Source organism: Chlorocebus sabaeus, chromosome 1, assembly GCF_047675955.1.
Source record: "Chlorocebus sabaeus isolate Y175 chromosome 1, mChlSab1.0.hap1, whole genome shotgun sequence".
Classification (NCBI taxonomy): Eukaryota; Metazoa; Chordata; class Mammalia; order Primates; family Cercopithecidae; genus Chlorocebus; species Chlorocebus sabaeus.
In genome coordinates, this window is record NC_132904.1 from 29,062,129 (window position 1) to 29,088,483 (window position 26,355).

Here is a 26,355-nt window from a genome sequence, read left to right on the forward strand (position 1 = left end):
GCTCATAAAATTTAATCTAGGCCTGGATCGTTTTACTTTGAGGAGAAAACATATCACTAAATAATAATGATCTTAAGTCTGTTCTTTTGCCACTTCCCAGAGATCTCTCCTAAGGCACTCAGGGAAAATCAGGAGTAAATTAAACTCCCACATCTAGTGACCAAAACACCATCATCTCCAGCATTACCACAGTGAAGTATGCAGATCGTCATAAATATTTACACCTTGCAGGGTCCTTTGTGCACAACTCTGAGAGACAAATGGCATTTCCAGTAATAGTTTATTGATTTCCAAATGCACAGGGGGGCCAAGTCCGAACATCCTGGGATAGCAGTAAATCTCTCTTACAAAATAATTTACAGTATGAAAATGATATACTGAAACATTAACTCAAACGTGTAATTCCATTGAAAGATTCAGTGTTCCCTTGTTTAATGTAAAGGGTGGAAGGGGAATATTCCTAAGGAAGGAATGTGACTGTGCACAGGAAAATAAGCAGAAGACAATGGATTCATTGGTTCTCCCCATTCATGCAGTGTGGCCTGTCACTGTAGAAAGACCGTTCAGGTTTAATCCTCATTGAGTATTAATCTGCTGTCCCCTCAAAGTCATATCAAGCCTAGTATGGGCTCCGTGGCTTTTTCTGCACCAATGTATCCATAAGTGTCTTCACTTATTTTCATTTTTCTGCTCTGGACCTTGTTCTGCTGTTTCTGGTATGTTCTCAGTTCCAAATGATACTATCTTATCTTACCAGGCAGGCCTCCAGAATCAAGAACTGCCTGAGTCTTACGGTTTCTGGAATGGGACAGGATAGGGGGTTTCATAAGCCCTGTTGGATAAAGGCAATAATAATGAGATTGAAGTCTCCCCTATGGGCCTTCTTTTTCTCCTAGGGCTGGGCTGGACTCAGTCCATGATGAGATTTTTTTAAACATAAAAATCTGATGTGATCAGCACACAGTAAACATGCAGTTAATTTTCTTATTGAGAAGCATGTATGGAACAGCCAATACATATAATGAATGTGGAATTTCAAGAATGGCAAGGGAGCATTTTCTACTTGGGGAGAGAGGACTTCCTAGACCCTGCCACTACTACAAGGTCATGAATTCTGCATTTGTGCCCTCAGGTCTAACTGGAGTAGTTAGACTCTCGGGTCACCAAAATGGCTGGGCATCCAAGTTTCCCATGTTATTAGACATCTTGGAGGAGGGCTGGAGTGCAATTTCCTTCAGGGCTGTCACTTTGACTCAGTGCCTTAGGAGCTAACGACTTTTGCTAGGGAATTGCTCTTCTTGTAAGCAGGTACCTAAGCTCCAACTATATGGCGACACTTGTAATTAGGGCTGACAGAAATCTTTGAAGTAGTATGCAAGACAATGAAGGGGCTGCTTTGAGTTTTCCTTAGTTCTCAAATATTGTGTGTGTGTGTGGACATGTACATATATATCACACTTGTCATTTATATATAGGTACACACTCCCCCAACACACGCAAACCAGGAATCAGTAGGAGAGTCCAGATTCACTGGACTTTGAACTGCCACATCCTCACAGAGCACACTGGCCGCTAAGTTTACTAAAATACGAAGATTTCCTTTTCTACAGCAGTGAAGCTGCAGACGGTTGCAAATAAAGTTGAGTAGAAAGCAGAACACCCTTCACTTTTACTACTGCTGCAAAGTTCTATACCTTTGAAGGCCAAGAAACACCTTATTTATGGAAGATGGCATGAAAAAGGAAATGTTCTCCCAACTCCTGGGGGTGGGCTCAAGTCAGCAATGTGTACTTAAAGCATCGGCTAAAGGGGAGAAATAAGGCTATCTCAGTGCCATTTCTGAGCCCTAACTGTAACTGTCATTTTGAAAAAGATTCATAAATTGGGATGGTCAGCGCACAGTGGGAAAACCTGAAGCCTTTTTATCCTTCTGTTTTTAGGTGGACCACAGTGTGTGGTACAAAGTGCTTGTCCACAGAATTAGGGGGAGCTGGGTTCAAGATTTGGCTTGAGTATTTCCTAGCTGTGTAACTTGAAGCAAATGACTTCCACTCCCCATCTGTTTTATTATCTAAGAGACAGTTCAGGGCCTGGCTCATAGTTGTTCCTTAATACAAGTTATTTCCCTTCTTGGGCTGTCAGAGCGGAGACTCCAAGCACTTCTTGGGACTGTCCTGGATTTAATGATATCAAATCAAAGTCCCTCTCGGCATCCAGAAATTCAACATTTGAAAGGTAGCCAGAAATTGCTATGAGTATCCGACTGATTCTGGAAACATTCATTACCTGCCTCCCTTGGTGACTTCTCTTTAGGGGTTTCAGCAAACCTGCAACCTGCAGCCAGGCAAGACACAATTCTGAGCTCTGTAAGTTTTACTGACCTGGCAGGAGGGAAGCCTCATCATGCTGGGGCTTAAGGCCAAGCAGCATGCTCCAGCTCTATGGGAAGGTGGTGCCACTGCAGGAAGCATCCTAGTTTCTTACATTGATAAATGCTGCCGGCAGGAACTTAGGAGCCTGGGCAAAAGCTGCTGCACTGTTTAATGCTTCCCTGGTTAATGTTTTATCAGGTGCTGAAGACAGCAGGAGTCTATAAAGCAAATCTGAAACCCTTTCTAAGTAACAGCAAAAGTGCTTTCCTTGAGGATCAGAGATAAGTTACTGAGACAGATTGGCACACATTTTTATATTTCCATTTATATCCACTGTATAAATACTTGAATTTCCCAAATACTGATTCAAAGTAATAACGTATGATCAGATATGGAGAACCAATGATCTGTCCATTGCTAATATAAGGCTACTATTTGGAAATCAAACAATGATTATTGGGGAAAGACAATACAAGCTTCCAAATCCTAAAATCTTTTTAATCTTCTGATACTTAAACTTTTTCAAGAGTGGCCACTGGTCCTTCTTTTAGGGTAGTTTTGTTGGATATGATTGGAGGTTGTAATTAATGGTATGCCAAATTCTCCAGTCTTTGCAGAGATAGCTAAAGCACCAAAATTGTCTTAGCCATTTCTTGGCCACCAGTTTGAGAGAAAAATGCATTTTTTTTTTTTTTAACATCTCAAACTCCTCTCAGCCCCAATATCCTGGCATCTTTAGTGAGTTAGGACAATCCTAACCTAGAAGCATATATGCCTGGGAGCTTCCTGGCCTCAAAGGAATAAATCATTTCGCAGCATTCACAGGACTGAAAAATAATATAAATAGGACTCTTATAGTAAACAAGTATTGTTCCTGTTTCAAAACCATCCTGCAAGCACAATAATCAGCTGGCCCTGTAATAGGTACACAGGTCACAGGCAGGCAGGAAAAGGGATTTCCCTCGGTGCAGGCTCCTTTGGTTCTGCCTCAGAGGCACTAGAAGTCTAGGCCCTGGGTTAGCAGCAACCCAGAGTCTGCTTGGATATGGTTCCAGTTGTATTCTTCATAAGTGAACACCAAAATACCATAAAGGCAGAGGAGGGTGAACATATAACCCACTTGCAAATAATTACCTTTCAAGATTCCTATTTTTTATCTTAACAGTCTATATGTATGAACATTTTATTCTATAATATAACTTTTATATAAAAATAGGTCATCTCCTGACTCCAAACCATTTGGTAAGTAAAACTGATGCTTCAAGAAGATGCAGGTTTTTAAGTTTGCAGTTTTACATTCCCCTAGCACATCCCTGCTTACTCGGGAGTACAAAGCTTGGTTGTAAGAAATTGTGATTTGGAAGTAGAGAAAAGCAAGGAAGTCCAACCTCAGGCATGTCTCTGTTACTAAGAGGAGAGTGAGATCCAGGGTGTGGGAGACGATCTCTGAAGGTCTGTGGGCGGGGAGTGCCACAGGAAGAAGGGTTCTGGTCGGAGGTAAAGGAGGTTATATCTATATGCTGGGAGATGAGCTGAATTCAGAACACATGGAGTGGCATCAATTCTCCCCATAGTGCATTTAAGCCAAATTAGGCTAAAATGGGGGTAGGACTAGCAAAAACCTACAATGAAAATTCCCATTTGGTAATATACATTCCAGCCCTTCATGTTGTGACAAGCCCATAAAACCTGCAGAATTCACCCAAATAATTCTGGTTCTATTAGATCCTTTACTGACTATTTTGGAAATTCAAGCAATTTGAATTCAGAATTACTGATTTCAACTTTTAATCAGATTTCTTTGGTCCTTTTTTTCCCCCCTAAGGTCATTTCCGTTCCACCTCTTCAATCATTTTTTTTCATTTCCACAGCACTGAATTATGAATCTCAAGTCCTGGATAACTTCATATACTAAAAATATCTCTTCCTAATCTTTAACCCTTTCTCCAACACCTTTTTCTGGTCATCCATCTTAATTCATGGCACCACATTTTCACAAATGCAGAACTGGACTTTTAGGGACTGCCCACATGAGTCAATGTGGCCCTACCTTGCTCTCATTTATTTCATGCTTCAATATGAACAAAATTGGGTTTTTGTTAATAGGCAGGGAGAAAACTCTGACTTCCCTTCAAGATTATTCCAGATCCTTCCTAACAAAGTCATACTGTTTGGTAATACAATATTATGGGGGCTGGCTTTCCTGAGTAAGTTCAAAGCAGCCACTGAGGGATTACCTGAAGGACCCTTGTTAATTGCTCCTGGTGGATCAAATGGGCTCTTTCCTTGACCTACCACAACCAGAGGATGAGAAGCACACAGTCACTAAGCATAAAACTGGTCATCCCTTGGAGAGATATGTGCCTGCTGTGGATCTGGGGACACATCTGGTGGAAGTACGTTTGTTGCTGAGCAGCTTTCACAGAAATCAGAAGCCGTTACATACACACTGTCACATACACACAAGGGGAGGGGATGATTTTCCACTGGGGGTAGCAAGCCTTCATGTGTCCTCTTCTTCACTGGCACCACTACAAAGGAAAAGGAGAACCAGGTGAGTTAAGATATCACAAGAAGGGAGGCAACCTAGTCTACTGGTTGATAGCACAGATTTTATGTCAGACATACCTGGATTTTAAGTCTTAACTACCATGATTGAGCAACATGGCCAAAGGCAAGTTACTTAGTTTCTCTAAATTCTGATTTATCTGGCCATAGGGGGATGATGATAAAACTTACTTTCTTGAGTTACTAGAGGATTAAATAAGAGAATACATATAAAATGCACAGTACCTGGTATATGGTTAAGTGAGCAGCTATTTAAAGGAGCAGGTGAGAGTCATCATTCTTTTAAACTTAACTGACAAAATAAATTGCTGGTAAAAATCAGGTGTGTGATTTCCTCTAAGCCTTAAGCCATTTATTGTTAGGAGAGAAAAAACAAGGAGAAGCTACTATCATCTGCACTCTCAATGGCATTTTGCACTTGGAAAAAATCCAAGATTTCAACTCATGCCATAGGGACATATGCCACCTCGTCAGAGAAGGTACTCTACTAAGTAGGACTCCCTGGTGATTCTCTCTTACTTCTCTCATAGGCCTTATCACATTACATAATTTGTTTGCGATTTACTCTTCTCTCTACCCATGACTAGAGCATACAAGAATAGCAATACTATTTATTAACTATGTATATCTAGCACTAGCACTGGACTAGGCACATGGAAGGGCTCAATAAATAATTGTTTTTAAAAAGGAAGTGAAATACAAACAACAGGAAGAAAGGGAGGGAGGGATGGACACGGTTGAAGGGACTGGTCAGTCATTACTGCCCTGGCCAGGTTATTCCAGATGTTAGTGATGTTTCAGTGACCAAAAAATGAGTTGTCAAGCCGCAGAGGCATGGCTAGTACCTCAGCTGCTCAGAGTTACAGCACCTCTGGCTTGGACCTGGGAGAGAACACTGTTGGTACAGGGACAGGGGCAAGGAGAAGGCAGAGCCTGAAAAAGCAGGAATGAGCACACTCAGAAAGGCAAAAGTAGCAAACTTGCCTAGTTTCTCCCCATCCACTTCCATATGTCACTGTCCTTAAAATAGTAACAAGAGCCAGCTTGATCAAGTGCTTACTGTGGACCGGGGCACTGAGTTACGTGTGTTACTCACCCATTCTTCCTATTATGTAGGGGCTATTATTATCCCTCGTTTTCCAGATAAAAAACGTGAAGCTCTGAGACATGTAAAATCCTAGGGTCACATAGTAAGGTCTGTGTCCTTAAAACTCAAGGTTTAGTTTCAGTTGGATAAAGACTGAAGTGGTCAAGCTGGTAGAGAAGGAAAAGGCCTGTAGAACATCAGCTCCCAGCTATTACCTAGAAATTTTTCATCTCACAAGGGATTATCTATGTCTATATAAAAGCTGTGCTCCTTTGCATCCATTTGGGAAAGACCTTAAGGGAAAATATCCTAGGCAGCAGATTTCTAGACCTTCCACTAAAGGCAAAAACATTTCAAGAAACAGGTCCTGCAAGTTAAGGTAAGTGTATGCTAGGAGCCAAAAGAACCAACTCAGTAATCTTCACCATTCCAAAATCTGCCTTGTTTCCACTCCCCTTTCCTGCTGGTTATACAATCATGGGATGAAGGGTGCATGCCAGGAAGAGCTGGACAGTGGGCTGTCATTAAGGAGCAGTATTTAATGGCATCTGTCCCAAAGGGAACAAAGGATCTTTTATGAAAGCTTCTCACCAGAATCAAGGCAGAGCTGGAACTGGCGCCATATTCTCCCCCTTGGTATTATATCCAAAGCAAGCTCTCATTGTTCTCTTGTCAGTTTTATTTCAAATATGAGGGCAGCATGGTGACTCTGCCCTAAGCTGCAGTTCACTTTTTAGCATTCTTGAGACACATAGTTTAAATGTTCATGGACCTAATGAAATTGTATACAGAATTTTATCTGTGTGTTCCTTTGTCTGAGAGAGGCCATACTTTTCATATTTTCAAAGAAGTCAACAACTCTTGCCAAATTGGGAATAACCAAATTATAAATAAACTCCTTTCCAGTTGCCAGGTTCTTTACTATAAGACTTGGAGAGTGGCTTGGGGAAAAGGTCTGAAGTCTGAACTGATAAAATCTTTTCTCATTAACTTAAAAAAGATCTGTTTTTGGGTCTGCAATTTATCTCACAGTTTAAAACATGAGATCTTAGGATACTGGCATATCATTTATTGATTACTTCATTTGCTAAATATTTGTTGACTCAACCATGTGTCAGTCATGATTCTGGGCACAATAATGAGTAAGATGAACACAGGAGTTGCCCTCTAGGACTTTAAAGTCTAGTAGGTGAGATACAGGCTCAGGGTAGAGAGGGAGAACCTTCCCCCCCCCGCCCCCAGAACAGCATCTTTAAAGAAAGCATCTTATTTTTATAATAACCCACTTCTCACAATAATGAATAAGAAAAGGGATCATAACTGAATCTGTAACACAGAGCTTTGCTCAGCTTGTATGTCATCTCTCCTGGAGGGTTCAACAATATAATTAGTGTTAGGCATCGTCTCCTCTCCTGAATGTTCTTGCTTCACTTTGTATATAAGCTAGTCTATGTTCATGAGATTATCTCATTTTATTTATTTATTTTTATTTATTATTTTGATTTTGCTCTGTCACCCAGGCTGGAGTGCAGTGGTGTGATCTTGGCTCACTGTAATCTCCGCCTCTCGGGTTCAAGCGATTCTCCTGCCTCAGCCTCCTGAGTAGCTGGGATTACAGGTGCACGCCACCACACCCAGCTAATTTTTGTATTTTTAGTAGAGATGGGGTTTCACCATGTTGGCCTTGAACTCCTGACCTTGTGATCCACCTGCCCCAGTCTCCCGAGGTGCTGGGATTATAGGCATGAGCTACCATGCCTGACTGTTCATGAGATTTTTTATCTTAAATAGTCTATAAAAGTCTTCATTTTCTGCAAGGGAAGTAATACAGCCTTCTACCTCAGCCACTTACCACGCTCCTCTGAAACACCTACCAGTCACATTTAGACTTACAACTGTAATGGGACTCAGATGTTAATGGCTGTTTCACTTTTTTTTTTTTTTTTTTTAAATAAACTAAGGGTGTTAGGCAGACAGCCCATTCTATAGCAGGTAATGCCAATGAGAGAGTCAGCATTACATAATTACTCTGATGTCACCAGACTGAACTAGGTTCAAATCCCTGTTATGAACTAATAAACGGTGGGATCTTAAGTCACTAACCTCTCTGAATCTCAGTTTCGTCGAAATGCTATCTTCCAGGGTTACTGTGAAAGCTTTATGTATTTTATGCAATACAAATGATAAAAAATGTTAACCTTCTTCCTCAACCCACCTTCCTTCTTATCCTGAATAAAAACCTGCCTCCTCCTGCCTTTCCCTCAAATGTTCCTAGTTCTGGCAGCTGAAACATTACATTCCAGAACAAGTGTGTTCCTATCCCCAAATACCCTTCAAATATCTGGAGAGCAACAGTATCCTGCTTTGCTCACTTGGAGAGTTTTTTACATGACAACCCAGACCTACTGAAATACAGGTACTAACTAGAAAGGCTGAGTACTCACTCTGACCCTTCTAGGTGGCAGGTCTCGAGAAAAGTCATGCCTGCCAAACACTGGGGAGAACAAATACGGAGTGAAGTTTAGTTAACCGGCCTTAGCTCAGTCACTGATCTAGTTTGAGGGTATTGCTGTATCTAAAAGTGGTGGCCTTAAAACTGGGGTACCGATACCCTTGTGGTATGTAATTACTTTCCAGGAAGTATTTGGGCCTGGGTAATTTTATGAAAATTAATGTCCAAATCCTTAACGTCCATATATACTGCTTCCTAAAACTTATCTCCTCAGAAACATGCCTGTGCTCTATAAGGTTCTTGTTTCAGCCACTCCCACTTTCCAGATCACCATACTCCCACACTTCTGCAGAAATGCTACTCTCACCCTTCTGAATCTTAGCATGTAACAATTTTAGAATGTCTCCCTTAGAGGAGTCCTATGAGAGAACGGCAAGCAATAGTAAAGGAGACAATCTCTTTTTTCATTTAGGCAGGAAACTCTTGGCAAGGCTGTGTGTTTTATCTATCTATCCATCAATTTAACACTTCAAATTCAAAAGTGAGATAGTTATCATGAGGTGTGTGCTAATGTTTATTGGTATTGAAAAAAATGAAATCAGACTTAATCTGATAGAAAGCAAGTCTGATCTGGCTGGATGGTTTGACCACCAGAACTGGCTTTGCCAATTAGATTATATAGTGTACCTTGCTTGTAAATTTAATAAGCTAAATTAACAGTGCCAAAGTTTTGACAAAAATATATATAAAAACTCATATAAACTACACAACATGTCAGTGATCACACCCTTAGCAACTATTTACACTTGATATATGATTTCATGAATTAATTTAAAAATGTGCAAAAAGGCACATACTTTTAAATTTTCTTTTAGGGGATGTAAAACAAAAATGTTTAGCTAAAGGAACTGGGAGCTCCTAAATTCTGACCAGGAGGATGGTGTGAAATTTAACACTTTCTTGGTTGTGGGTAGGGGTTGGGGTGACAGAATGAGACTAAGGCATCCCAGTCAGCAGAATGCTGTATCCCTTCTCTGAGTTGGGCTCACTGTCTGATGTGATGCCTGTGAAACTGAAATGTCAGAGGCATGCCATAAGCCCCACGTTCAGACCCTAAACACCTGCTGATAAAATGATCATATTTTATCATAATCATTTTACAGTGTTTCACTGACAATTTTTTAGTTAGGCTGTATACATAGGCAGCTCAGCTTTTTGGCTTCTGTCCCCAGAGTTGTAGGGGCACAAAGGGGGAGTTAATAAATCAGGTAGCAGGCATTCTGACTTTGCAAGTTTAACAGTTTCTTTTCCTAAGTATATAATACAACTTAATGTGACTTGGCATCACTCACGCCTTCTGAGTTCTTAGTTATTTATTAATTGATTATTGCTGTAAAAGGATTATTTAACTCAGGAGGATGGAGAAATTAAGAGTTATTGACAAGGGAGGAAGGCTAGATTCAGCTGAAATTCAAAAAGATAGATTTAATATTCTCCAAAAATTACACTGCCTGGGCATTGTACAAGGAGCTGATTGGGAAGTCTCATGCTTTCAGTATCTGAGGAAGTGGTTGCCTAGTTGCAGTAAATATGCGATCAGCACTGCTGGAGAGATGGACTAAACAATCGGATCCAGGGACCTTTCTTTACTAGACAGAGCAGAGTTGCCTTCTTTGTCCCCTCTGTCCCACACTCACCTGCCCGAACAGCCTGAGCTGAAAATGAGGTTACTGTGCTTTAAAGGATCTGAACTTTACAAAATAAAGTAAAACGTCCTTGGTCTATTTTGGGCTAACTGAGAAAAATATGATGAAAATACTAGAGTTCTAGTCCTGGTTCTGCTGTGTGACTCTAGGACCCAGTATCCTTATCTGGGAAATTAGGATGCCTTGCATTTTACACAAAATTTAGGAAAACTCCAAACCAGACAAAAACTAATAAAGCTTCTCTCCAACATACAGACTTGTTGAGCTAATTAATTTGCTCTCATTTATACAATTGTCTCTCTTTGCTTCCTGTGCCCCTCTCTATCCTGCCACCACAATCTGAAGGATGGCCTAAATGTTCCAAGTCCTTTCACCTCTTTTTCTGGCTGGGCCCACATACTGGGTTGATGACCAGTACTGAGAAGTGAAGCCAGCTGGACTTCCTGGGTCAAGTGGGGACTTGGAGAACTTTTCTGTGTCTAGCTAAAGGATTGTAAAAACACCAATCAGCCCTCTGTAAAAATGCACCAATCAGTGCTCTGTAAAATGGACCAATCAGCAGGACATGGGTGGGGCCAAATAAGGGAAGGAAAGCTGGCCACCTGAGCCAGCAGCAGCAACCCACTTGGGTCCCCTTCCATGCTGTGGAAGTTTGTTCTTTTGCTCTTCATAATCTTGCTGCTGCTCACTCTTTGGGTCCACACCACCTTTAAGAGCTGTAATACTCGCTGCGAAGGTCTGCAGCTTTATTCTTGAAGTCAGCGAGACCATGAACCCACTGGAAGGAAGAAACTCTGGACACATCTGAACATATGAAGGAACAAACTCCGGACACACCACCTTTAAGAGCAGTAACACCACAAAGGTCCGCGGCTTCATTCTTGAAGTTAGTGAGACCAAGAACCCACCGGAAGGAATAAATTCCGGACACAGTACTGCCTGATCATTACCTAGTGTAGACCCAAGAGTAAGCTCTGCCATGAGAAAAAGTCCCATGATTGTTTATTTCATCATGGACTTAAAGTTTGACTTGGCTCTAGCCTCACTGCAATTCCTTCTCAGACCACAAGGGCAAGGGCTCTTCTCTCTCTAGTTCGCATTCTACTTTATCCCATGAGCCTTCTCTCTTTCAGTAATGGCCACTATTCACAGAGGGCTTACTTAATGTTCCACAAACTGTGCTAAGAAATCTATATACATAAACTCACCGATAGCTTCTGGTATTATCTCCATTCTACAGATGAGAAAAATGAGGCCCAGAGAGGCTGCAAGACCTGCTTAAGGTACATGACTTGTAAATACTAGACCTAGGTTAAGCAATCAGACTCTAGAACCCCGAGAAATGAACTGACCTTGGGTAAGAGATGAGCCTGTCTTTCCTGATCCCTAGTTACCCAGCTGATAAGTAGTGGCCATTTAAGTTTTCTGAGGCAGAATGTTTTCACCTGAAAAAATGCGATATTAACACCTACCATGAGGAGATGGAAGATACAAGCAACTGCTTTTTTAAGATGAAAAAAATGCCAGAGATGAGTAGGATTACTATAGAAGAAAAAGAAGAAATACAGACCTGAATTTGTCTCAGCCCTCACAGCTGACTCTGTCTCTCCACACCTATTTAGGGACCTCTGAGAGAGCCTTGCCTTGGGTCTCCCGCATGACCTCAGGCCCACACTCCTACTATACTTAAAGAGTGAGGAGTTATGTTCCCTCTCCTTGAGGGTGGAATATCTACATACATTATGTGAAATACTTTCCGAACATGAGTTTTGTTTCTTCTTCTTCATTTATTTATTTGATCATTTATATCAGTATGGACTCATGGATATTTATTTTATTCTTTGGGTTATAATCCAGTATTACTATTTTGTTGCTGAAACTGCTCAGCCTTGGCCTTTGAAAGCTCTGTTAGTTGGCTCCTATGTTCCATTGACATATCCCCATCAAAACGGGTTTTCTGTTTTTTGTTTGTTTTTGAGCACTTCCCTACTTTCTAGCACTACAGAGCCTTCAGGCTTAGCTGTCTACTTCCTCCTTGGCACTGACCACAGTGCCAAGTCTGAATTGATCTCCATGCACTTTGCAGCCTATTTACTGTTTTTATAGGTGGCTACCTTTCTTGCACTTGGCAGGGCCTGTGTGGGGATGGCCTACTTCTATGGAAGATTAAAAGGAGGCCTGCCCAGGCAGTGCCTTGCAACAGGGAGGTGACTGAACGGAAGTAACAGGCAGGCTTGTAGCGTGCCAGTGTCCCATCTGCTCTCAGAATTTCCTTCTTTAGTCCTTTACTGCTGCTGGATTTAGAGTAGAATCATTTACAGCTTTTTTTTTTTTTTTTAATTCAAAGAGTAACTTTTGCTTTTTTGTTGCTTTTTACTTTCTGTAACAAACAAGTATTGGTTCCATAAAAAAGAAAAAAAATTCCATTATGTTACCACCAGGGATAATCACCATTATCACAGTGAAATATATTTCCCCATACACCTTCTATACATATATAAAAATAAATATCTTTTACAAAATCAGTTCATACTTGACAGCCTTCTTCACAGTCTGCTTTTTCCACTCAGCTATCAATCATGAATGTCATATCAAGAAATATATTTCTATAAGATTATGATCATGATTGATTTGTATGGATTTATCATACCTAATATTGGGCACTTAAATTATTTCTACCTTTTCACTATTATCCACATCTCTGTGACACACATCATTGTGGATGAATCATCCTTAGTTATTTCCAAAGAAAAATTCCCAGGAGTTTCCTTCTGGGTCAAAAGCCTTGTTTGCATTTGTTTTATAAGCTTTAATTTTTAGAACACCTTTAGATTTACCAAAAAATTACAAAGATAGTACAGAGGATTCCCATACTTAGTCTCCCCTACTATGAACATCTTTTATTTGCATGGTATATTCGTTGCCAATGAACTATGAAAGGAAAATAAATTTGGGGACCCCAAAATCACTAAGCCAAAGGGAAAAGTCAAGCTGGGAACCGTGATCGGCAAACTTGTCCCCCATTTTGTTCCTAAATAAGATGGCTACAAAGATTAAAAAGCTACATACCTCCCTCACAAAGGACAGACAACACGCAAAGTCATCCCTCGGCTCACGTGAGACAAATGCATATCCAATTGCTTCCTCTGATTCAGTGGAAAGCTAATCAGAAACTCAAAAGAATGCAACCATTTGTCCTTTATCTACTTATGACCTGGAAGCCCCCCTCCCCACTTTGAGTTGTCCTGCCTTTCTGGACCACACCAATGTATATCTTACATATACTGATTTAGGTCTAATGTCTCCCTAAAATGTATAAAACCAAGCTGTGCCCCGACCACTTTGGGGACATGTCATCAGGACCTTCTGAGGCTGTGTCATGGGTGTGTCCTTAACCTTGGCAAAATAAACTTTTTAAATTGACTGAGACCTGCCTCAGATATTTCAGGTTCACAGAACCAATACTGATACCTTCATACTAAAGTTCATATTTTGAGATTTCCTTAGTTTTTCCCTAAAGTCCTTTTTCTGCTCCAGATTTCACTCAGTATACCACATTTCATCATTAAGTCTCCATAGGCTCCTCCTGGCTGTGATGGTTTCTTAGACTTTTCTTGTTTGTGATGGTGAGGACAGTTTTGAGGGGTGGTGATCAGGTATTTTGCAGAATGTCCCTCAATCGGAAGTTGTCTGATGTTTTTCTCACAATTAGGCCATGGTTATGGGCTTTTGGAAGGAAAATTACAGAGGTAAAGTGCCATTATCATTACATCAAGGGTTGATACTATCAATATGACAGCACTGTTGAAGGTGGCCTTGACCACCTGGCTGAGGTATTGCTTGTCAGGTTTTCCTATGGTATGGCTACTCTTTTTTCCCATTCCCACAGTGTATTCTCTGGAAGGAAGTCACTATGAGTCGCCTATACTTAAAGAGTGAGAAGTTATGTTCCCTCTCCTTGAGGGTGGAATATCTACATACATTATGTGAAATACTTTCGAACATGAGCTTTGTCTCTTCTTCATTTATTTATTTGATCATTTATATCAGTATGGACTCATGGATGTTTATTTTATTCTTTGGGTTATAATCCAATATTACTATTCTGTTGCTCAAACTGCTCAGCTTTGGCCTTTGAAAGCTCTGTTAGCTGGCTATGTTCCATTGACATATCCCCATCAATACCGGTTTTCTGTTTTTTGTTTGTTTGTTTTTGAGCACTTCCCTACTTTCTAGCACTACAGAGCCTTCAGGCTTAGCTGTCTATTTCCTCCCCAGACCTAAAATCAGATATTCTCCAAAGGACACAAGAGATATGGTTTTAGAGGCATTTAATACTACCCTCCAGAAATCTTATGTTGATTTACAGTCATTACTCACATTGGCACAGGAATGCCCATTTTCCCCACACCCTTGCCAATAGCAGGGCAATTTCAAAGTGACTGCAGGGAGATGACCTGGCATGGAATACAGTGTGTGCATATATATGCATGCATGTATCTATCTGTTCCATCTCTTTAAAATAACTTCTACGTTACTCAGTTTCCTGTTGAACTTCAAGAGAAAAATGCCCTGTGGCCAGGTTTTTCCTTTTCTTTGCCCTTACATTGACCTTCCCCAACCTCCCTTTCCTTCCCCCAGTGCTGCTGGATTTTCTATCACTGGCGATCTCCTGTGATGAGGTCTGAAAGGAACCTTTCCTACACCCTCTATTAGGGTCCACGCAATTTCAAGGGGTGGAGAGTTAGAAGCAAATTAGCCCAAGGATTTGCCTTCCCTGCTTCCCGTACCTTCAGGAAATCCACCTGACCCAGTTTCCTCATCTTCTCTTGGCATGTGTATAATGGAAACCAAATCTCTCTCAAGCAGTTTCCTTCCATAGAAATCTTAAACATAAGATAAGATTTAGTAAAATGCTGGACTTCAAATTTCCTGTTGCCTCAGCTGCTGTATCTCACAAGTTACCAAAGAGAACAACAGAAAGGATCAATAAATAAATATACTTGACACTGATTTCTAATCTCTGTCTGAATAGAGACTCACACCATGTTTGTGTGCATGCACATGAGTGTGTGTGAGAGAGCGAGCAAGCAAGGCAGATACACACACACACAGAGGCAAAGATACAAACGCACGGGCGCGCGCGCGCGCACACACACACACACACACACACAGAGAGAAAACAGTTCTCAGTAACTTTGGCAGTTCCATGATGATGACCTTCAACTGAAGTTGTAGGAAGTTGGAAGTATGCCAATCCATAATGTCCTAGTGCTAGTTTTCATATGGCAGCAGGTTATGAATATGGACCTAGGAGTTCGAAACACCTGGGGTTGAATCACAGCTCTGCCACTTACTAGCTGTGAGATTTTGAGGTCGGTGATCATACTTGGAAATAGTGGACAATGTAGTACCTACCAGGGAGAGCTGCTGGAAGGATTAAATGAGATTAATGTATATGAAGTACTTGGCAGATATATAAAGAGCTTGACATAGTACCTATCACACAGTAAATGCTCAAAACATTTTGTAGTTATTTAATAACATCACGTGAAGAAACCAAGACTAAGAGAGACTAAAAGTCATACAATGAGTTGATGGTGGAGGGAGATCGACTGGAAGTCAGTTTCTGGCTCCTGAATACATCACCATACCTGCAACGCCCATTTCCTCTAAAACTGCTATGTATTAACAAAAAACTAGAAGAGTTAATACTGTTGTCACCTGTACACTCTAGGTACCATGCTGTCATTCCAATGGGCTAAGATTCCTTCTCAAGTTTGTTCTCTTAGTGTACAGGCCATTAGAAAAATAAAGACAGTAACAGCTATCATGAATAAGAACGCATTCTACGTGCCAAGCATGGTGCTCAAAACCTTAGCAGCACCATCTCCCTATCCCACTAAGTCCAACAGCATGTCCTATTGACTCACCCTGCACGACCTCTCCCATGTGTGTCCATTCGTCTTCTCCACTGCTGCCACCATCTCCTGCTTGAACTACTGGAGCTGCTTCTTGACTAGTCTTCCTACTTCTAATCTTAATGCACTATTGCCTATTATTCAAACTGTATTCAGAGTAACAGTTCAAAAACGTGCAATAGATTATATCAGTGCCCCATTTAAAAATCCTTCAATAGCTTCCTATAACCCCTAGAACAAAGTTCATAGCACACAAATTCCTACATGCTTTGGCCCCTCTCTCCCTTTCAAGCTTGATTCATGCCACCTTCCAGCCACGCTGGCTTTCTTTCTGTTCCCCAAATAAGCTGATCTTGTTCATGCCTTAAGGCTTGTGCTTTGCTGGTCTGCCTTAGAGCTCTTACCCTCACATCTTGGAATGCAAGACTCATTAACATTCAGGTCTCAGCTCCAGCATCACCTTTTTAGATGCTGTCCTGGACCAGGAAATCTAGAGTAGCCACCCCATCCCTGTACTATACACTATATTGCTGTATTGTCTTCATAGCACTGATCACTATCTACAATTATTTTGTGGTGGCAAAGGGCTTTAACTATTTTGTTCCCTGCCGTATCACCAGTACCTGGTAATGTGCTTGGCACTGGTGAAACCACAACAAATATTTTTGAGTGAATGAATGAGTAAATGATCAAAACAATCGTATAACACGTGACTGTTCAAGAAGCCTTCCCAGGCAAACCATGGGCCACTTCCTGGTCATGGAGACACTGCCTAGGAATCTCATGAACAGCTTACTTTGACAGGTAAACCCAACCTCCATTTCTTTTCTAATTGTCTCTGCAATGACCAGGCACACATAACCACTGGAGCTCTAGAATGAATTAAAATGCTATATCATAAACTGATTATTCTTACAAACAAATAAGCCTTACTGGGAGCTGTATGAGTAAAGGATGGTGTGGTCCATGGACACGGAATGCTGTTGTCACTGCAACAGCAGTGACAAAGCAGAAGTAAGCTCATATCCAGTCCTCCCTAAACAAAGAAACCTGAAGAACAAATTCATCTCCATGAGGAAATGTTCTCATCTGGCTTCTCTATAAAACAGCTGTGAGTTTGCCAACTTCTAACTCTCCACAACCCAGCTGTGAGCTGTTCTCAAGGCAGGCTTGGATTCCAATACTTTATCCACCTCTTACCCTAACAGTCTATGAAGGGAGAGAGATAAGGATGATACCAAGTCAGCAAGGCCAAGATAGAGGTGAGGGGATACTGAATTCATGGCTCCCTCTTTCCCTCAGATGAAATGTCAGCTGAGGCATGGATCCAGAGGAGAGCTAGGTTAGCTATTGTGGTGGTTGAGACTGATCATGGAAAAAGCACACAACTAAGTTTCGAGATCCCATTCTAGCAGGCCTTAGCGGCACAACCTTGGATGAGATGCCTCTTTAAAGTTTCCATATCTGTAAAAAGAGGATAATTATACATTATAAGCACTTACAATTAATAAATGGATGTTATTACTTGCTAGACACTGAACTAATCACTTCACCCAAATCTTCGCAATCAGTTTCCATAATCCTGTGTAATAGCATTAACACTCCATTTTACAGACAAAGAAAATGCAGAGTAGACAAAGGAAGTAACATCCCAAGGTCCCACAGCTAGGCAGCACTGAAACTACCAAGGACTGGCTCTTGTTTTTGGCCCTGGACAATGACGAGGGAAGGTAGCATATGAGGGGGCTTGTGACATCAGCTGGCTGCATTTATTCAGCTTGGTTATTAGTAATGCTTCATTACTAGTAGCAGAGGAAGTAACTGGTACTTTGTTGCTAAAGATGTTCCAAGGCCTTGGCAGACTCAAACTCCAGTCTGGGCACTAATTACTTGAAAACCTTCTCCTTGTTACAGGGGATCCCAATAGTCTCTTAGTTTATTTATTTATTTTTGAGACAGAGTCTCACTCTGTTGCACAGCCTGGAATGCAATGGTGTAATCTTGGTTCACTGCAACCTCCACCTCTCGGGTTCAAGCGACTTTTCTGCCTCAGCCTCCTGAACAGCTGGGATTACAAGCACACACCACCATGCCAGGCTAATTTTTGTATTTTTAGCAGCAACGGGGTTTTACCATGTTGGCTAGGCTGGTCTCGAACTCCTGACCTCAGGTGATCCGCCTGCCCCGGCCTCCCAAAGTGCTGGGATAGTGTGAGCCACTGTGCCTGGCCCCAATAGTGTCTTTTTATTTGTTTGTTTTTTAAAAAAGAAGAAGCACAGCTAAATTTTTTTTTTTTCTTTTCAGTTTTTACAACTGCAGCCGGTCATGACTTTCCTGTTGTAACCTGGCTGCAAAGTGGCCATTTCCCTCAGATTCTCGTCTTGGTTCTTGTGCGCTCCAGCAAACAGTCATGTAAAAGGGCCTGCCACCAAGACCTGTTCCCCAGAACTTACGACAGAATCTCGTTGGGTCAGATATTAGTTTCATTTTCAATCCTGCCTGTCCTGCAGTGAGAGGCACCAAGGTCTCACTCAGTTAGGTTACAAAGAAATATCTTTCAAGGTTTGAGTTGATTTTCACTACACCCTACTAAAGGATGAAATCTGAATTAAGTGAAGATGATGTCTCCTGTCTGCCATCAGGGAACCAGTGATACAGGTGGTCTGACACATCACTGCTCTGCCCTTGTAGCCTCCAGAGGTTCCGGGCTTCAGTGCACCTCAGCATCATTATATTGTAAAAGTCACTATTTGTCACTTGAGCTCTTTGGAGGCTGCATTTGTTTCTCATTCACTATTTTACCCCTAGTTTAGCAACATGCCTGGCACTGAAGACATTTGGCAGCTGGCATATGGCAGCTCTCATAACTTGCTTCAGCCTAGAAGGAGGGATTTCACCGGTGAGATAAAAGGCAGGGAAGGTAAACCTTCAAGGTAAAAACTACATCCAGCAGGAAAGCAGACCTTTCTCTACGAGCACTAAGATCTGTCTACTGGAAGAACTCCTAAAGAAGGTAGTATAATACGTTAGGATCATCCACTTTGGAATGAGACCAGGATTACTTACCATCCAAACCCTTCAGCTCTGAGCTGTGTAACTTTGGCAAAGCTATTTAACATCTTCTAGGCCTCAGTTTCCTCATCTGTGAATCTGTGAAATGGGGAGTCATTCCTTCATTTGTGCTTTCAGTGAAGAAGTATTTATTGAGTACCCCTCAGTATATAAGGCATTCAAATAGGTAAAATAGCAGTGAAAAAGACTGACAAAGTCCTTGTTTTCATGGAGCTTAATTTCCAGTAAGTTGACAACAACCACATAAATAATTTCTCATAGTGGATATGAAGAAAATAAACCAGGATGCTGGAGAGAATGATGAGAGAGAGAGAGAGAGAGAGAGAGAGAGAGAGAGAGAGAGAGTGTGTGTGTGTGTGTGTGTGTGTGTGTGTGTGTGTAGGGGCAACTCAAGAAGGGGCAGTATCAGGATCTACCTCTTAAGAGTTGATATAAATATTAAATGAGATAATGGATATAATGTGTTCAGCCTATTGCCTAATGAGTACTCAACTAAAATCAACTGTTTTTGTATCATTCCCATCCTGAAGTCAGTGGCTATTCTTTCACCTCGCAGTGACTGAGCCCCAAATACATGCCAGTGATGGAACACAGTGGTGTATCAGATGTCTCTACCATTCAGGAGCTCACAGTATGGCAAAGAATGTAGCTATAAGCCATAAGAGAAGAAGTGCTAAATTCCACCTGCAGAGTCAGAGAAGACTTTATCACTGAGTGTTGACAGATGGATTAGTATTTTCTAGGAAGACAATGGGGCAAGGAGAGGGGTGTGCCAGGTGGAGGGAACAGCTTGAACAAACTTTGAAGATGTGAAACAGCTCGGCATGCTCAAGGAGCTGTGAAAAATTCAGAATGGCTAGAGATAAAATGTGCGAGGGTCCAGAGAGAGAACGTGTCTCATCAGCAGCTCCTAATGCTCATCTTTATGGGTCATGCTGGAAGTGTCTCCTAAGAAAATGAGGGGATGTAGATGGGAAAGAATAGGAGATGAGAAGGGTGTCAGGGCTCCATATGGCGTCTACCACATTGCCAGCACTTCAAAATGTGAACAAGGGCTATGCTTAAAATATACAGGCTGTGTTCTGTGTGACACTCCCTGAGGCAGCACAAGCAGATGTTTCAGGAAAAAAAGAAAAACAAACACCCATTGGTAACTCAATATAAAGCCTACATGGGGGCCAGCAGGCATTAGGCTGCTCAAATGTGATATCATCAGCACAGATCTGCGACTCAGCTTGGAAGAGTATTACAGGTGCCAATGTCATGATGCTGGGGGTCTGGAGCAAATGGACACTTGCTCCCAAGCAGAGGCTAGGGCTCCCTCTTTGTCAAAGCCAGACTCACTTGTCCAGGAGTCTAAAGTCCGTGCCAGGGACAGTGAGAGGGCTCTGAAATGGGAAAACAAGAAACCATGAGGAGGTGTCTTATGTCTAGTTAATAACTCAAGCATCTCTGCCAGCATGTCTTCTCAGACGAGTATAACTGAGAAGTGGATGTTTATGAAAGGGAACAGAGTTCTCCCACTGCCTGGTTTCTTCCCTGTTTACTACCCAGTTCTACCCCTGCCCTTTTAGTAAGTGTTCTTGTTATGAGTTTCCCTAGGAAATGGAAAAGAAGGTAAGAAAGCTATCCCCACCTGCACTCCAACCTCAATATTCCAAAAGCTCATGATACAGTCAACAGGCCTGGACTGTAGGAAATCTGCCCCTCCTGGGAGGAGGGTTGCTTGATGTAGACAGCAATGAAATGAACATCACATCCAGTTTACTTTCAGCCAGTCTTACCAGAGGCTCTCCTTGTACTGCAGTGCAGTGCCGTCAGATGAGAGACAGCACTAGTCTGGTCACCACTAGATGATCCAAAACACATAAAAACATCAAACAGAGCTGAAGCAGGGAGAAGAGAGGAACTGAAGACTGCAGCTTTCCATCCTTTATATGTCACTGCCTAATCTCAAGACTGAACAAAGCCCAGTGCTTTGAACTCAAAGGACTGCTCTATGTACTGGAGGAGGTAACAGATGCCAAACATGAGAGCATGTGAAAAACAGCAAGGCCTTTGCCACTTTTAAAAGATATCCCATAAGTCATTAAGCCTAAAGTCCCTATTAAAATTATTCCTGTAGTCTAAGGTGCTGCACTTAGAAGGTTCCTGATAGTTTAGCCCCTAGTTAAAAATCAGTATGTATTATAAGACAAGAGTATGCCATGGGACCACCATAAACCACTTGAGTGCAGAAGAGTTTCTGGATGAGCCAGCTGTCATCTTAGGTGTTGGGATGAGGTTAAGTTTTGCTGGGGGAAAGAGAAATGATAATCTTTAAAGGGTCAGGACTAGGACATAAGTACGGGTGCTGAAAGAAGCAGATAAGGATTATTAAAGAACATTTTGCCCTCCTCCCAGTTTTTCCAGAAGCTGGCTCTGCTGTGACACCCAAATGACATAATTCTACAACTTTAAACCTGTTTCATCTATATGAAGAAGAACCTGTTTATGGCTTAGTGTCAACAGAAATCAAGTGTCATAAGATGTATTTACGATACATGGAAAGCACTTGGTCACCAATGGCCCAATTGCAAGGCCCAGGCAGAACAAAACAGTGTAAATACCCCAAGGAGCACCAGGGGAATATGCCTCTTAGAACTGAGTAAGGCCCAGTCACCCTCTAAGACTGCTTAATTGAGGGGCATCTGTCAGTAATTTGGATGACAGGGTTTCCTGCTGTCAGAACTCTCAACCTTGCCTTTTAGGCTAAGAGGAGCAGGAGTGCACAGAGAAACCAAGGCTGAATCCAGTCCTTCTACTTATTAACTGAGACCCCTCTGGGCAAAACTTACTCCACTGGGTCCCAGTTTCCTCACCTGTAAAAGAGGATCAATGATTCCCAGGTTCTTAATGAATGTAAAAACACACAGCACAAGGTAACTATTAAGTGATTACCTTTCTCATTAAACACTGTATGAAGCAGTACCCTATACATACTAAACTTTCATGACATATTGCTATGTCCCCTTCTTCCTCCTTGAATTAGATGACTTCTAAGGCTCTCACATTCTCAGTCCCAATCAGACTCAAGTTTAATATAGAACAATAAATGTATCAGATGGCTCTTCTAGTATGAGAAGTTAACATGAGGTATAGATCTTTTACTTTCCCTATCTAGTCACCCACTCACTTCTTAAAACATTCCACTGCAGTCCTCACTCAGCCCAGCAGAGATGGGTAGGAGGGAGGGAATGACAACAAAATAAGTATTTTTCAGTCAACCACTTTGGGGAAAAGATGAGAGAATTCTTTTGAGAGTTGTTTTCAAATTAAAAAATATTTGCTGTGAGACAATAAAGCTACTCCTCTATAAAAAAACTATTTTTAGGGCCTCAGGCTGAAATACACACAAGAAAGAAAAAAGGAGTTAAGAGTGATAATTCTGTGTGTAAAAGTTTAAGCAAAGCCTGTGGAACAACTCAGTTTATGTTCAGCTGTAAAGAGAAAGCTTACATCCTTCCCAAACTGCTTCTCCAGCCACCTCTCCTGAGTCTGATTTCTGATAGAGCTCAGAGCCCTGGTGGGACTAAGGCCTCTGGTGGCTAATCATATGCCTCTTTTTGCCCACTGAAGAGGATCGAAAGACCAGGCTTTGGAAATAGAGCCATTAACTGTAGGGGTCCAGCAACCAACTCTGAGAACCACTGGTTTGTGTGAAAGGCAAGACGATCACTTAGCTCTTATTCATTTTAATTGGCATGAATGGTTACATCATGGCTACAAGGGGCATTCTCATTAGGGGCCAAAACCAGACTCTCAAATGAGGCCCAATGCAGGAATATAAAAATTGTCTGGAGGAAAAGAACAGAAGGACTCCATGAATCTGATATAACGCCATACTAGAGGCTTTATTTTCTTTCTTTCGTTCCAACAACCCCTTGCCTCCCCTCCCCTCCCCCTCCCTTTGGTAAAGAACAGTACAACACCGAAATCCACAGATAATCCTTGAATCTCTGTGGCAGCTCCAGTTCTAAACTCCTTCTTCACAATGATGGTTTAAATGGCTGTTAACAAGTCATAACAAAGATCTCTCTTGCTCTAGGGTAGAATAGCCATATCCTTTCTCTTTACTCACCCAAATCATAACCAGCCTAAGTCTATGTCTTCCATGAAGTCTGTGCTGACCACTCCACTCTACAGAGACTACTCATCATCCACCCTCAAGATCAGAGAATTCGGGGTCCTGCTTGTAGGACCAAGAGGAACTTGGTGGCTCTACTGTTCATGCGGGAGCAGTAGAAATGCAGGACCCCAAGGGCTGGTAAGACCAGGTGAGCTACAAGTAGCCTAATCAAGGGAATAAGCATGAACAACTGCCATAGGATGGCATCAAAGCTGGTGAGGAAGGGGAGAGTGGCAGCCTGGAAAGTGAGCCATGTCCATAAACAGAGTAATTCATTACAAAGGCTAGGAAGTGAGGCTGTGGACAGTGGTAGATACTGGATGCCTCATTATGAAGTCCTGGCTCACAGTGTGGTTTGGGGATATGCCTATAAGGTTTAGGCAGGTCACAAAAGGTGGGCACAAGGCATTTAACATGAAATCCATTTCCCTGACATTGACACCCACTACCACAGGTGTCTCTTGTGGTGATACTAAGACTTGGCTTTTCCTCCTCTAGACAGGCAACTGCTGCTTGAAGGCAAGTATCTGGATTCATCACTTACAGCCCTGATTAGCAGTCATGTGTCTATGAAGATTTGTAGAATGAAGACACAAAGAATTTGTATTTTTCTTCCATATGCAATACCTCAATCACCTCCTTGGTGAAGACAGTCAGAATTATAAGATAAAAAAAAGTGGGGGACATTCTAGGCCCCCAGGTTGCAGGCTGTGGAATAAGGGATGATTAGCTCTAGCTGTATGCAGGCTGCTCCTCAGGGCATTCCATTCACCTTGTGGTAATAACAGAGACACTGTGGAAATGTACTGTAGCTGCTCTATCATCCTGTTTTTCTTTTGTGCTTTGCTGGTGTTAAGAATATGGTTGTTTAACCATACCATAACCTACTACCGATTATACTTCCAGACACGCTGGCCAACCCAAGGTGGCAAGGAGGCGTGACAGCAATCTTCAGAGTCACCCCTCCAGTTGCCAGTCAGCTGCTCAGGAATGCACCATCTCACTTCGCTGGAGCAGAGCCTTGCTCCCTCCTCTCGTCTCCATGCCCACCCACACCGCTTTTCCAGAGGTCAGCCACAAGTTCACATCAAGCAACAAGCAGTGATTACAAATTGAGTGCCTGCTGGGAATATCTTTCTAGTGTCAAGCAACCATTAAAAGCACTTAAGGAAATCACAAAAGGGAGGCGAGAGAATACTTACAGAGAGCTATAGGATGGGGAATGTAGAAGGGAAAGCGTCAGCCCACTTCCTATCTTGGAGGAAAAAACACGACATAAAAAGCAAAGTTGGTTCTAAAGAATGAACCTGAAAAATGGAAACTGAAGAACATTGTATCTGCCAACCACTCTCCTGCTGCAGCCAAAACACTTCATGGTGCCTGGGAAACCTTTTGCTAACACAGAGAAAATTATATTTTAAGCAACTGTGTATTTTAAAAAATTTATTCAATGAGTATGCATTATTCAATTAGGGCTGCTTCTCTGTGAAGAAGGCATTATGATTCTGTTTTACAGATGTGGAAAATGAGGTTCAGAGGGATCAGTGACTTGACTACATTTGGATCTCAGGAGTGACTGGTTGCAAAACTCATGTTCTTCCCACTAAAAACAAGGCTAGATGGGACTGTGAATCTCGCCAGGTCTCAGTAGCTGTTACTCCTGGGTTAATTAGGTAGTAGTGTAAGTGGTGTGCATAGTGTGGTGGCTTTTGCTGTCCACCTGGTTAAAAGAAGAGTCAACCTATTTATCTTAAGTGAGCTAATGGAGTCTTTGATGGAATCTTCCTTCAGTCTTCTAGTTGTCAATAACCATCTAAAAGGAAAGGACTGGGAACTGAGATAAGCAGATAATGTAACCTTGGGAGAGTCATTTTCCTCTCTGAGTTTTAGTTTTCTTATCTGTAAAATGCATCCAGTAAGACCTATGTAATAGAGTAGATGTGAATGCTACTAAAGAGAAACACTTTTTAAAGTTCTTAATATTATAATGGGCACAGGGGTAATATTTTATAAATAATAGTTGTAACTTGTTTTATTTCAAATTAAAAGTTTTGGAAAATACCTAAGTTTGGTATTAACTTATTCTCATTCAGTAGGTGCTATTTATGATTGAAAACACTTTAAAAATCTTGAGTTCGTTTCATGGCTAAAAACAACCACAACAAAAGAATGGCAGTGAAAGCACAGATGACTCAGGTTAAGGAAATAAAATGCCACATTCTCTTTGGGGCTGGTTCTCTCTCACATGTTTCAATCATCTTAGCGCAGACTAAATGCACAGCAATTTAGAGACTAGAAACTTTTACTATCCAGTATACACATACGGCAGGGAACCTTGAACGTTTTAGGAGGCAAAAGACATGTGTAGGATGAATTAATGCAAATGGCTTTGCTTCAGTTATTCAGGCCCCTGAAGGCACATTTGCTAGAGGAACTCTCTTAAGATGGGCAGCTCCTAGGGAGGGATTCAGGCTGATTCCCAGGCTTGCCTGCCAGCTTAACAGCTGAAAGTAGCAAACTGAAGGGGAATCAGGCTGACACTGTTTAGCCACTCCTGCTCCCTACCATAAAGACTGAACTCTTAACCGAATGGGGTGCAGAGACCCAGAGGTGGTTCTCAGGTTTTAGCCTCCTACAATTCTGACTCAAAGCTGCTCTGATAGTAAACTGCATCTGTCTTTTGTGCTCTGTCCACAGAAACCTGAAGGCAGCACGGCAGGAGGCACCTTCTATCCATCCTCCTTTCTGCACCCCTTTCAAAAAGGCTTCTAGGTTGAAGCAAGACTATCCTTGCCCCAGGGCAAATATAAAATGTGCTTTGAATCACCACCCCTGAGGAAATGGTGAACAGTGGGGCCATCTCCTCAGACAAGCAGAGCTCTGAAGGTTTTTGCCTCTTGCTGTTTTCTTTTAGGCGATACAGCAAGCATTACTGCTATTTGAATCTGTAAAAATGGAGAACATGGAACTCAGATTCAATTCAGAGCTAAATTCATTTGTGTTTTAACT

General features: G+C 41.8%; 1 protein-coding gene across 1 annotated transcript in view; it reads right to left on the bottom strand.

Annotated features, from left to right (window-relative positions):
* Positions 1-261: 261 nt before the first annotated feature.
* TRIM44 (tripartite motif containing 44) overlaps positions 262-26,355 on the bottom strand; it is a 134,888-nt gene continuing 108,794 nt past the window's right edge. The window contains exon 5 of the mRNA XM_008001947.3: positions 262-4,903. Within this exon, the coding sequence (XP_008000138.1) occupies positions 4,876-4,903 (28 nt within the window). The 3' untranslated portion in view covers positions 262-4,875. The remainder of the gene's footprint in view (positions 4,904-26,355) is intronic.